The sequence below is a fragment of the Pundamilia nyererei genome, unplaced genomic scaffold, assembly GCF_000239375.1.
Source record: "Pundamilia nyererei isolate P.nyererei 1_Seehausen unplaced genomic scaffold, PunNye1.0 scaffold00085, whole genome shotgun sequence".
Classification (NCBI taxonomy): Eukaryota; Metazoa; Chordata; class Actinopteri; order Cichliformes; family Cichlidae; genus Pundamilia; species Pundamilia nyererei.
Window position 1 is genome coordinate 2,661,863 of NW_005187486.1, and position 12,448 is coordinate 2,674,310.

General features: G+C 41.4%; 2 protein-coding genes across 8 annotated transcripts in view; both read right to left on the reverse strand.

Annotated features, from left to right (window-relative positions):
- Positions 1–848, reverse strand: part of LOC102203551 (uncharacterized) — a 13,018-nt gene extending 12,170 nt beyond the window's left edge. Inside the window, exon 1 of the mRNA XM_005738679.2 lies at positions 630–848. Within this exon, the coding sequence (XP_005738736.1) occupies positions 630–699 (70 nt within the window). The 5' untranslated portion in view covers positions 700–848. The remainder of the gene's footprint in view (positions 1–629) is intronic.
- Positions 849–2,667: 1,819 nt separating this feature from the next.
- Positions 2,668–12,448, reverse strand: part of LOC102203840 (abl interactor 2) — a 31,749-nt gene continuing 21,968 nt past the window's right edge. For 3 of the 7 annotated variants that reach the window (XM_005738685.1, XM_013912281.1, XM_005738682.1), the window contains 3 exons: positions 9,484–9,648; positions 5,417–5,596; positions 2,668–5,064 (listed from right to left, as the gene is read on the reverse strand). In XM_005738685.1, the coding sequence (XP_005738742.1) occupies positions 4,889–5,064; positions 5,417–5,596; positions 9,484–9,648 (521 nt within the window). In that variant the 3' untranslated portion in view covers positions 2,668–4,888. The other 4 variants (XM_005738684.1, XM_005738681.1, XM_005738683.1 and 1 more) reach the window with 3 other exon arrangements.

Sequence of the window (12,448 nt, forward strand, 5' to 3'; positions counted from 1 at the left end):
ATTTTTAATCAGGTTTGTAGCTTAACAGCACATTAAAATAATTAATTTTATTTATGAACATTTGTTTATATGGCAGTGTTACTGTTATTGTGTATTCTTAAAACTTAAAGCAGCACAAGTGAAGCCTCGGGCAGCCGGGCAGACTCGAAACAAAAGTATGCACAGTACAGCTTACAGGACGTTAACATTATTCTGGATAGTAAACATATACTATGAGACTGATGACAAGGAGGAGTAAAACACACTTATACACAAACACACCACACCAATAAAAATGGTTCTTTGGTGAAGTTAGGCACAAACTGTGTTGAACATGCAGTGCTCTCTGGTTCTGGTTTATATTCAATAAATATGTCATTTGTCACTTCATTTGTTGTACCTGTAGCATTTTTTGTATGTATGGCAGACAGTTCCGTGGTTGTGTTCGGTTGCCAAAAGTGCAGAGTATGACTTTAATCATGAATACAAACATTATATATAAACATGTTATATTTTTGTTTGCTTACCTGAAACTTTTACTTTGTACCAGTGGGACTGTTTCACTTTAGAGTGAAAAGTACACTAACCTGTCCCAGTCCTGTTTTTTCTAATTATCTATCAAACTTCCACACAGAGTATCCAAAACTCACCTGAGTTACCACCCAGCGTCTTCAAAGCCACCACCAGAATCATAAAACCCAAAGAGCACGATGGTAACATCTTCCTGAATTAATAAAAAGAGCTGGGAAATAATCCACCATTCTGGTGCAAATCCCACAGATAATTCTAGGATGTGGAAGTTGTTGGAATAAAGGGAATAAAACAGGTCGCAGGTGCTGCTAATCTAGAGAAAGAAGATCTGACATTAAAATGAAAGTCAAATTTAAAAAAAAAAAACAGGAGGAAACAAATTCTACTTTATGAAGAACTGGTCGAACAACTTCCAGAGCAGGTTGTGGCAAGTGCAGCACATTTTTATTTTACACACAGTTTACGTGTGTATTTGTGGTGCTGCTCTCTGTTTCTACTCCAGTTGTTTTCAGTGTAAACATCGTGCTCCGTGCTCCAAATTATTCACTTTCACGCTGTGGTTTCTCAGATTTTTGTAGATCTTAAATCTGCTAAAATATTGTGCCGTTTTTTTGACATGCAATAATCACAAGACAACAGTACGTCTCAATTTTTGCTACAAAATAAAGAAATGCTGCTGTAATGATTTTTAAAGCCTCTAAATATTGTAGCAACACTTTCTAAAAAAAGAGTTGCTGAACACAAAATTGCCTTCATACTCTTGTACAGCCAGGCCTCCTGTCATTTGTCTGTATCCCAACACAGGGCTGCACAAAAGGTTATACCCATCTTCTTCAGTTAGGCTAAATCTACATTTCCTTGAAAAAAAAATAACACATTTTTATTAAGTATATTCATTTATTATTTTGGTTGACTTATTTAAGCTTTGAAAAATGAAGCACTCAATAACTCAAGCAACCTGCCTCAGGTTTACTTAGTTTCACATTTGGCTGATGCACAAATATAAAGGTGATGTTAAAGTTCTCACCTCAGTGTATAAAATAAGGCAAATAGTTAAATTGTCAATATCTTAATATTAAGGAAAGCTGTCTTCCCTTTCTGAACACCAGGACCAGTTAAACCTGCTACAAGGCCCCTGTGAACAGGGAAATACTGTAAATGTACGCTCTTATTTAACCACAGCTGCATAAACTGTCTAACAGATTGCTTACATGTAGCCATTATAGTTTTGTTTGTTTTTTTCAGCTTGTTAAAACAACTAGTTGATCCACCAATGCTGCAGCTAGTACTGAAAAACACTGAAAGAGAGCGTATATGGGCTTCTCTTCATTGGCCCCTCTGCTAAATCCAAACTCAAGTTTAAAATTCTTCTCACATATAAACGAATAATCAGGCCCCATCTTATCTTAACTACCTTACAGTACTATATCACCCCAATGGAGCACTTTGCAGACTTCCAGGACTGCAAGCTTACTTGTGGTTCCTAGGATATTTAAAAGTAGAATGGGAGGTTGGAACCAGCTCCCAGCTTGGATTCGGGAGACAGACGGGCTTAACAGGGTTTTTTTTTTTTGATAAAGCATATAGTTATGGTTGGATCAGGTGACTCTGAATCTTCCCTTAGTTATGCTGCAGTAGGCCTTAGCTGCTGGGGACTTGCCATGATGCACTGTTTCTTCTTCACTCACCTTTTTCCACCCACCTTTCTTCATTTAATCATTAGTTATTATGTCTGCCTCTCTTCTGTTTTCCTTCTGTCCCGTCTTCCTCACCTCACCTCAAATCAGTTCTAGCAGATGGGCGCCTCTCCCTGGTTCTGCTCTAGGTTTCTTTCTATTAAAAGGGAGTTTTTTCTTCCCACTGTCACCAAACCGCTTACTCTTAGCAGTCCTCTGATTGTTGGGGTTTCTTTGTATTATTGTAGGGTCTTTACCTTACACCGTAAAGCGTCTTGAGGCACCTATTGTGATTTGGTGCTTCATTTAATCCAGTTTTATCATAAACTGATCTGCACAGACTGAGACATGGGAATTCCCAGTAGACTCTGCTTGATTTTTAGTCTTTACCCCCAGTGTACTTTTAAACTGGACATTATTCTCTCACATGCATTTCTGCACAGCAAAGAAACATTAATGAAGCAAGATGAGACTCCACCGATAAATCTCAATAATTTTATTGTCTTTGTTCTCATGATTTTACAAATATGATACTTCTGCAATTCAACTTTAACTGTGCAACACAATGGCATTATGGACTGTTAAACTCGACATCCCGAGGGGACGTCTGTGACTCCAGGAAGCTGTGAATCCTGCAGACCAGAGGGCCTCACTCAGATACATATATATATATATATTTTAGTGTCAGTTTATGAGTGTTATGCAACAAGAGTCAATGTTCTCATTCATCTCCCGCCTGCAGTCTGTCCGCAGGATTCACTAGCAGCTTATGCACACACAAAAAAAAACTATTTTTCACCACTGATGACGGCTACTGTCAGGGGGGAGGAGGAAGCCGAGTGCCTCCCCTCCCTCTGTCCCTCCTCCCCCACAGGTCAGCGAGCGGCTCCTTGGACGTGGGCTCGAAGTAAAGTTGTACAGTCTCTTTGGATGAGGCTGGCGGTACCTGGTCAGAGCTGCAGGGCTGCTTGCCTTTTTAGAAATGGGTGATCTTGCCACGTAGGTTTCAGGGACACCAGTACAGATAATAACAATGGCATGCAAGACTCACATACAGACCCACTTGCTGTTGTTGTTTTTCTTTTTTTTTTTTCTCTTCTTTTTCGGGAGTAGAAAATAAAAAGATCCTGACAGAAGTACAAGCACAGAGCCCTCGCAAACAGCCAAGCGCATCAAAAACCATACGGAGGACGAATGGTGCCTAAACTCACTGTCTCTTTAAAAAAAAACCAACAAAAAAAACAACAAAAAAAAAACAACAACAAAGGTATCGGGGTCCTAATGTGTTACTTAAAACCGTTTCAAAACACAACAGCTGGCTTCTTTTCATATTCAATAATTCCTGTGTCGGAGGGCATAATACATCTTCACATTTATAATATTTCTTCTACACCTTTTTGTTTTTTGAACTTTTCACTACAAATGTATGTGCTTCTGATTTCAAACAGCTCGGGAAAAACTAAAGATCTGTAATTCGACGACAGTCCCGCTTCCCTCCGGCCGATTTTTATTGCAAAATGAAGTGATAACCTCTGAAACAGCAACACACACACACACTTCAATATGGCACAAGCATCTTAGAAATGACCTAAATGCATCGTCGTCGTGGTTTGTCGTGGGTGAATATCAAAAACCAAAACCACACCATATCTAAAAATATTAAGACATTAATCATCAGTAGAGCAAAAAAGAAGCTTTTAGCCCCCCCTCTCCTTCCATGAGTTCAAACATGCAGTCTGCCGCTCTGTAAGCAAAACTCGACCGCCAACTCTTGGTGAACGGCAAAAGAAATAGAATAAAGACATAAAAGTAAACGGCTCGCCTCGACTGTTCATTCAACTTTATTACGGGAGCTGCAGACTTTAAATCCACGCCTTTCTCTGATTGGAGGGCTGGATGACGATTCCTTCACCTGAAAACTGCAAAGTAAAGCATGTAGTGACTAAACTCGTCCGCTTTAACCACGCAAACGGAACAAAAACGAGCAAAGTTCATCATTTAAAGCACTCTTAAGGAGGATTTCCCCCTTTTATCTAGCTTCGTGGATCACATTAAGACATCTGATGTGCTTATCTTCATCAGCTTTGGCACGCTCCGTGCCCTCACCCGCCCATCCATGCGTCTCACTGAGGATATCGCTGTTGCACCTGGAGTGTCTGAGAATAACGAAACCTGAAGGCATTTTCCTCCAGCCCTTTTTTTCCGAAGCCTCATCTACCCGCTCATCCCCCCCACCTCCCACTACAAATAAATATTGGGCAAACTGCTAAAAACACAAGGAATAAAAAACATAAAAGAAGCAGAAATCAATTTAGTGGCCTCGTAGTGTGAAACAAACTCTCAAAAAGTAACAAACCCATCACCGCCCAGTCCTCCTCGTTAATCAAACAAAGTCACAAAGAAAGAAACGTTACAGGGAAGCTTATATTTAGAGTAGTGGTCGTTTTATAGCGGCGACTAAGTCACGAGAATGACCGAGTCTGTCATGTCCAATTTCTTCTTCTTCTTCTTCAAAAAAAAAAACAAACAAAACAAAAAAAACCCACCTGCCTCCTCTTTGCCTCCCTGCTCTTTGCTCTCTTCGCCCGGAGGTGATCATGCTCTGTTCGATCAAAGTCTTTGACCTTTAACCCTTCCCTCCCCCCGCTCCCATCCCCAACAAGCGCTCCTCCCGTTTCCTCTCCTGCTCAGGGAGGCGCCGCTCAGTCAGCGTAGTGCATGATGGACTCGACGTAGTTGCCGGGGAAGAGGCCCGTGGTCCCGTTCATGACGCCCTCGAACCAGCCGTCATCGTTCTTCTTGATCACGTAGATGATGGCGCCCTCCTGGAACGAAAGCTCGTCCTCTTTGTCGCGGGAGTAGTCGTAGATGGCCACCACTGCGGGATGACGGAATAAAATATGGAAATAAAGATGGAGTGGATTAATATTCTGGACTAATATTCAGGAAAAAAAATTTTTTTTTTCTGACAAGTTGTACATTTATGGCAAGAAATCCTTTTCCATTTTTGTTTAATTAATTAAATGAAACCGTCACATTTTCTGGTCATTTTTCTTGCCAAATTGTCCTCATTTACACATTTCTTTCTGCTTATTTTATCAGAAAATATTCAAGTTTGTTTAATTTAAATTCTTCCCTGAATCCATTTTTCCCCTCTTGGACCCGCTAATCTTCCACACTTTCAACATTTTATTTTATCACACACATTTCCTTGACCAGCAAAGGCAGACCTTTCTCCAGGTAGTTGCGTGGGGCCCAGGGCGGGTCCTCCTCAGCGTAGGGGTCGCTGTACTCCACCACCGCCGACTCCTCTTCATCCTCATCGTCCTCGTAGTCTTCAGGTGGCGGCGGAGGAGGCGTGGGCTCCTCAAACACCGGCTCGTCGGCTGGCGGAGGTGGCACGTCTGAGACTAGGAGTAGTTTCCAGGTTGGGCAGTAAGGGGGGGGAGACAACCAGTTAGAGACGAGAAGAAGCTCAGAGGCGGAGCTCTTACAGTCATGCAGAAACAGCCCATGCTGGGTGTTTGTCAATTTTACAGAGAACCTGAGGACAAACATGCTGAAAACAAAAAGTGCACGCAGCAGCTCAACGTGCATTTACAGAAAGACGACACAAACGCCTCATTATTCTCATCATGCTTCGCACTCTTTGCTTACACGCATGATACCGAGCAGTCAGCCACCACCATCTGCTGCCAATCCACCACCTTCAGGCTTTGAAATCCCTCTCAGATTTTAACCAATGGGAAAAACCTAAAATACTTTTCCTCTGACCAGTTTCACTTCTCCATTTCTTGCTTTTGCACCTTTACACTAAAAATGAGCCTTTGGTTTTTAAAAGCATGACATCTGGAGCTGATGTGCTGTCCATAGTCTCACATGCTCTGCATTACTTTTACTCAGTAAGAGAAGTGGTTTCAAACGTTTCTGGAGCAAAACCCATGAAAGGGGAACTAAAATCTTCAACGAACACTCAAAAGTCATTATGTTCCCAGCGTGTTGTGCATACTGGTACAAGGCGTTTTCACATGAAGGCACCCAACCTGCATGCTGATGGTGGGTGAAGCAGACATCAGGTTAACTGAGACCCCTGGGCCCAGATTTCCTTTATAAAACCTTTATAAAGAGCTTTTCTGCCACCACACTGTTCACTTATCCACTCACACATCAGAAATTTGTGATTACCTGCCTTCACACACAAAATTGGATTTGCACTAAACTTCATTAGCACCGAGCTGGCCTGCACCATCTGGTTTGTTTGTTTAAGGAGGAATCATTTTGTTTCCAAGTTCCTCTTTTGTTGGCACCACATTAGCATTAGTCACCTTCTCCTGACATATGACGCACTTTGACAGGGTTACAGCTTTCCCTCTAGTTCCTTTGGATAATTCTATTTGTACTGGTGTTTTTTTTAAAGTTTGCGCCACACAAGAAAGAGATCGCAAGTTTTGTTAAACTAAACGTTAGTTTAAAATCTATCCTATTATAACATTTGTCTCCATGCTATTGAAAAAGTGCTCATTTAGATCATTTAACAGTCATGTGCGGTCTACAGTACTATAGCATGGTTACCACAAACCCTAAAGCACGTCTGAACCTGCCTCGACACATTTTAAAAAATCCAAATGCAAATTAAGGCAGCTGTAGATCCAACAGCTGCCAATGGCAGAATAGTTACTTCTGTTATGCTAGTGTGAAGTCTGGCTCCAGGTGTAGCTGTTGCACTGTAATGCAAACTTTGTGTTGGTGTTGTCCAAAGAAAGGAAAAAACAAACATAATTTCCACATGCTCCAAATAACCCAACAATTTCTGCTTGATTTCCTCTGTGACAGTGTCAGACAGCTGGATTGTAATATCTTGAGCTGCATGAATGCTGGTGTTTGCACATAAAGTTGGTGATAAAGATTGTGTTTTTTTTCCTTTTGTCAAGGTAAATCTGTCAGGTGTCGTTTGACAGTGCCCTCGTGTTTGCAGTATTTTACATTCACACGACATTCGTGTCCATGTCTTCGAGTTAAATGCAGAAAGTGCTTCTCTGATTTATTCTTTGCCTCAGATGAAGAAAGAAGTCCCCCCATTTTGCCAATTTCTTCCTGATGGTGCCAACCTCACTAGGAAAAAAGTCAACAGCACCACCTGCTGGACTGAAATCGCAGTCCAGCAGGTGATCTTCGTTCTCCTTCTGAACAAAAACCTTTGTATTTCGTGAACCTGTATCAATATAATGTTGTCATGCAAAATAGTGTCATACTATGCTTGGAGTGTTTAGGCCCGAAATATCTCATTGATTTGAATCAATTATCGCGCTTCGAGTCTTCTGGAGCTAATAATCATACTTCTGGCATAATCTCCAAACGTATCAGACAGTCTAAAGAAAACTGCTCAGAACGAAGCCTGAATGTGAGGGCAGCAGCTGATGTTGGTGGTTGTTTACTTGAGAAAATATTCACACATAACAAGAACCCAAAAACGCACACACAGACACCCACACCAGCACACTACAGGGGATTGAGTGGAGGTCATGCAGAGGGGGCAAAGAGCTAAAGGCCACTTACTAGTCTCCTGAACACGGGCCACAAAGCCCATCAGAGGCAGCTGAGGGGTGATCTGCATGGAGGGGGGAGGGGGCACGAGCGGGCCTGCTATCACCAATCAGAAATCAATACACAGAGGAGGAGGGGGGGACGGGCCAGAGAGAGGAAGGCGGCAGATGTGAATAGGAAGAGGTTAGAGATCACAGCAGAGAGTTAAAGAACACTTAGTAAAGAACAGAGTTCTCATCAGAGGCCTGCAGCTACTTTAATTATACATTTATTAATGAAATGCCAAAAAATATTAACCAAAAAGAAAAAAAAAAGAAAAGAAAATTGGATTCTCTTAAAATTTTCACAAAGAATTGGCAAGAAAGAAAGCAATTGTCACATGTTAAAAGATGGAACCGTTTTGGAGAGCTTCACAGACATTTTATGATCCAAATATTTCTTCAATCAATCAGGAAGATGATGTGAGCCCTAAAGTCCTCATTCTTCATCTGGCTGTCAGACAAGCGTCTGAGTCTAATCAAAGGAATAATTGATGGGTGAAGATTGCAGGACTGACAGCAGCAGCAGACACAAAGACTTAGCAGCTCTTCAGACAGAGAGCTGGTGAGGAGGTGAAGTCCGCTGAGGACGCTGAAGCAGATGGGAAATGGCAGACTACAAAACCAGACAGGCGAAGGTTTAATAGAAAATGCAGACACAACCCCACAAAAAAACCAAAACCTAAAAGGTTCAATGAAGTTTAAATCAGCAGATAAGACTTGAGTGAAACAGAGATAATAATGCAGCTTTATCATGCACTGCTCACACACTGGTGCTCACGAGCAGAGCACAGATAAGATTTCATTTTACCATTTTTTTTTTTTTAAACCGTCTCTCTAGTTTACCAGTAACTAATCCCCGCCGCCTGTATTCTAAAAGAAGAGCCCAAGTCCTTCAAGTACAAGTTTGAAGCTTGAAGCAGTTTGACCATGCTCCTCTAACCCCAGTAAAGCATCTTGACCCAGACATCTGCTCCCCTCTGGATATTTTCTCTTTTTCAGACAATCATCTGTAAAGCTTAGACATGGTTGTGCTGCAAAATCCCAGCAGATCAACAGTTTATAAAATACTCAGACCAACAACCATGCCATGTTCAAGTCACTTAAACCTTTATTCCACATTCTGATGCTTGGCTTGAGCTTCACCCGGACACCTAACCCCTGCCTACGTGGCTAAATGCACTGATTTGCTCCCACATGACTGGCTGATTAGATATTTTTGTAAATGAGCAGGTGAAAAGGTGTACCTAATAAAGTGGCCAGAGTGTAATATCGGTTGGTCTATTTAAGTTAAAGACAAATTCACTTCCTCATTTTTAGCATGGTGTGTGTGTGTGTGTGTGTGTGTGTGTGTTTGCGCGCGCGTGTAGAGCTGCAAAGATCCATCAATATATGGAAAATGATCAATTCTTAAAAGAAAAACTGTGATTATTTGCCTTAAACTACCAAATATATTTTAGTTTTATTGTGTTTAACCTAAGTCACTATTTTATATAGCAATAAATAAAACGACTAACTAGAAGGTTGTCTGCAATTTAACTGATTACAGAACCATTAGCTGCATCACCATTGGCCCAAACCTTTATTTATAGGACAGAGAATAATGTTAACACTTTTTTTATGTTCAGACTTCATAGGGAATGAAAATCTTATCTATAGGAATCCAAAAATGAAACAGTAACACACACACACACACACACACACACACACACTACCTTGATTCTGGGCAAAGTGTGGCCCCCCGTTAAGCTGGTTCTGGTTGTGGGTCACGTTGGGCTGACCAGTGACGGACGAGGGTCGGCGGTATGGCAGGGAGCCTCCCACCGGAGGGTTCGGAGGCTGCTGCGCGGGGCGGTTCATGCTGTAGAACTGAGGAGCACCTGAGAGAAGACGGCAGCAGGGGGCAGCAGAGAGCCACGTAAGTCTGGGAGTGCAGGCAGCAGTATCATGCTGCTGTCTTACAACACCAAGTTTATTAGAAGAATACAGCTCTGAACAACAACAATCTATTCAAGTTCTATTTTTAAACAGCCACATAGGAGCAATTCATTGGATTTTGTATCAAAACTTTGCAGTTTTACAAAAAAATAAATAAATAAAAAAAGAAAACATACCTTTTCCATTTGCAAAGTTTAACATTTCTTCGTTTTGAGCCAAACATACTTAAATGGTTTGGTTCAATGCTAAATTGTTTAAAATTTTCTGTTTTTTTTCCTGAAGAAATTTCTACAGAAAAACAGCAGGTGAAACTAGAAAATTTAGCCTGTGAAGGTTCTCAGTCATCCAGGTCATCGTAGTCAAAGGAGCTTGCAAAGAAAAGCGTCTGGACTTCTTTAAGTTACTTGAAGACGTTTCACCTCTCATCCGAGAAGCTTCTTCAGTTCTAAGGTCAAATGGTGGAGAGTCCCAGATATAAACCTAGTGGGAGTATCCCCCCGCAGAGGGACAAAAGGACCCCCTGATGATCCTCTAATCACCTGAGCCAAGGTGTGAAACTGGGTGTGGGTCCCAATCAGAACGCCCATTTAGGATAGCCGCACGTTTTGAGTGTTTCCTTTACATGTGTGTGTTCCTTCTTTTTTCCTTCAGGCTTAGAGGGAACATGTTCTGCCCGGTGGTGTAGGGTCCTAATTACTCCAAGTTTGTAATTAATTTGTAACTCGGTGTAAAACTTGGTGTAAAAAGGAATGCCCAGACCTCTACATTGGAGAGACCAAACAGCCACTTCACAAGCGCATGGCACAACACAGAAGAGCCACCTCCACAGGACGAGACTCAGCAGTCCATCTGCATCTTAAGGATAAAGGACACTCTTTCGAGGATGCCAATGTTCACATTTTGGACAGAGAGAACAGATGGTTTGAAAGAGGAGTGAAAGAAGCCATCTATGTCCACTGTGAGCGACCATCTTTGAACAGAGGCGGTGGCTTACGACACAAACTGTCTGCCATCTATAATCCAGTTTTGAGTTCCCTCCCCAGACGCCTCAACGCCCACTCACATCCTGGGCCATCTGATCTCAGGAATTCGCATGATAAGGTGGGGCCAGGTTTCACAATGAACTCACCCGAAACTCTGGCTGATTGGGACCCACACCCAGTTTCACACCTTGGCTCAGGCGATTAGAGGATCATCAGGGGGTCCTTTTGTCCCTCTGCGGGGGGATACTCCCACTAGGTTTAAATCTGGGACTCCCCACCATTTGACCTTAGAACTGAAGAAGCTTCTTGGATGAGACGTGAAACGTCTTCAAGCAACTTAAAGAAGTCCAGACGCTTTTCTTTGCAAGCTCCTTTGACTAGAAAATTTAGCATTTTATACTTCTTTTTTTTTTTTGCATCTCACCTTTAAATGAAAAGTGTCAGGGGGGGAAAAAAAAACAAAAAACTGAGTAACACGTCCCTTAACTTGTCCCAAATCTCTCTCTGAGCCAATTCAAATATTAACATTTGGGTAACAGCAGTTCCACCTTCCAGATAATTACAACATCCAGCCACAGAAAAACAAAAGAACAAATCACCTGGACACCATTAAGAAAAGAACAAATAAATAAACACAGTAAGAAAGCATATCACCACACAGCTCATGCATTAAATATCAGAACATCATCATGACAGAGATGCTGGAGGCCTATGAGAGGCCGAGAGGGAGGACGAGTGGAGCATGTAGCAGCAGCAGCGGGATGATGGAAAGTTGGAGGCAGATGGCAGAAGAGCTGCACACAAACAGGACTTGTGGAAGTTTGTTTGTTTTGTCTGTTCCACAGACTACAGCAAAGACGTGCAGTCAAAGACCTGTTTTACAAGTATTTTCTAACACTGAGTAAAATCACCCAGGTAAGAGACTCATCTTCTTTAAATTCATTTCTTGCCGTCAATATTTAATTCATGTGTGCAGCCCTTATGAGGTGAGAGTTTCTTTTTAATACCGACCGCAGTGCTCATCAGAGCTTTAAATCCAGTCTACATCCTGAATAGAAGACCATCAAATTAAAGTAATGCAGCTCCACCTATCAGAGCACTTTCGGTTTTCTGAGTACTTCAGTGGCATCACTGCCAGGTCTAAAATAAAACAATAAAATTTGTTTTTGCAGAGAACAGTCCAGACAAACTGCAGTTATATTGAAAGATAATCATCTTAAACTTCACTCAAGTTTTGAATTTAAATACAAAATCTTTGGGAATTTACAGCTTTCATGAGAATTCATTCGACACGTATAACCACTTCACTGTTTCTAGCATTCTTAAAGAAACTTAAATGATCAGGTACCATCTTAAACATTAAAGCCTTACCTCTCCTTTTCTTAAAATTTCTGACATTTTCATTGTGTTCAGTTTAAACTGCTCATTTCAACTTAGTATTAGTTTGTTTTCCGCTTGTGTAAAGGACTTCTTCCTGTCCATTCCTTTCACACTAAAAGTACTTGAGACTAAGTGACTGCGATTTATAAATTGGCTTACAGAAGTGTCAAAGCCGTTTACAGCAGAAACCTCTTTACTTCACCCTGAAGTGAACAATATGAAGACTAATGGGTTTTTGTAGTTATCAAGTGAATGTAGACTAGCAGAGTCATCTAGGGATCGCAACAGTAGTTATTGTATTCATTCAGGGAATGTAATAGTTGTCTTTGTAGTCTAAGTAATGTAGTTGTCATAGCTGTAAGGGAATTAATTCATCGTC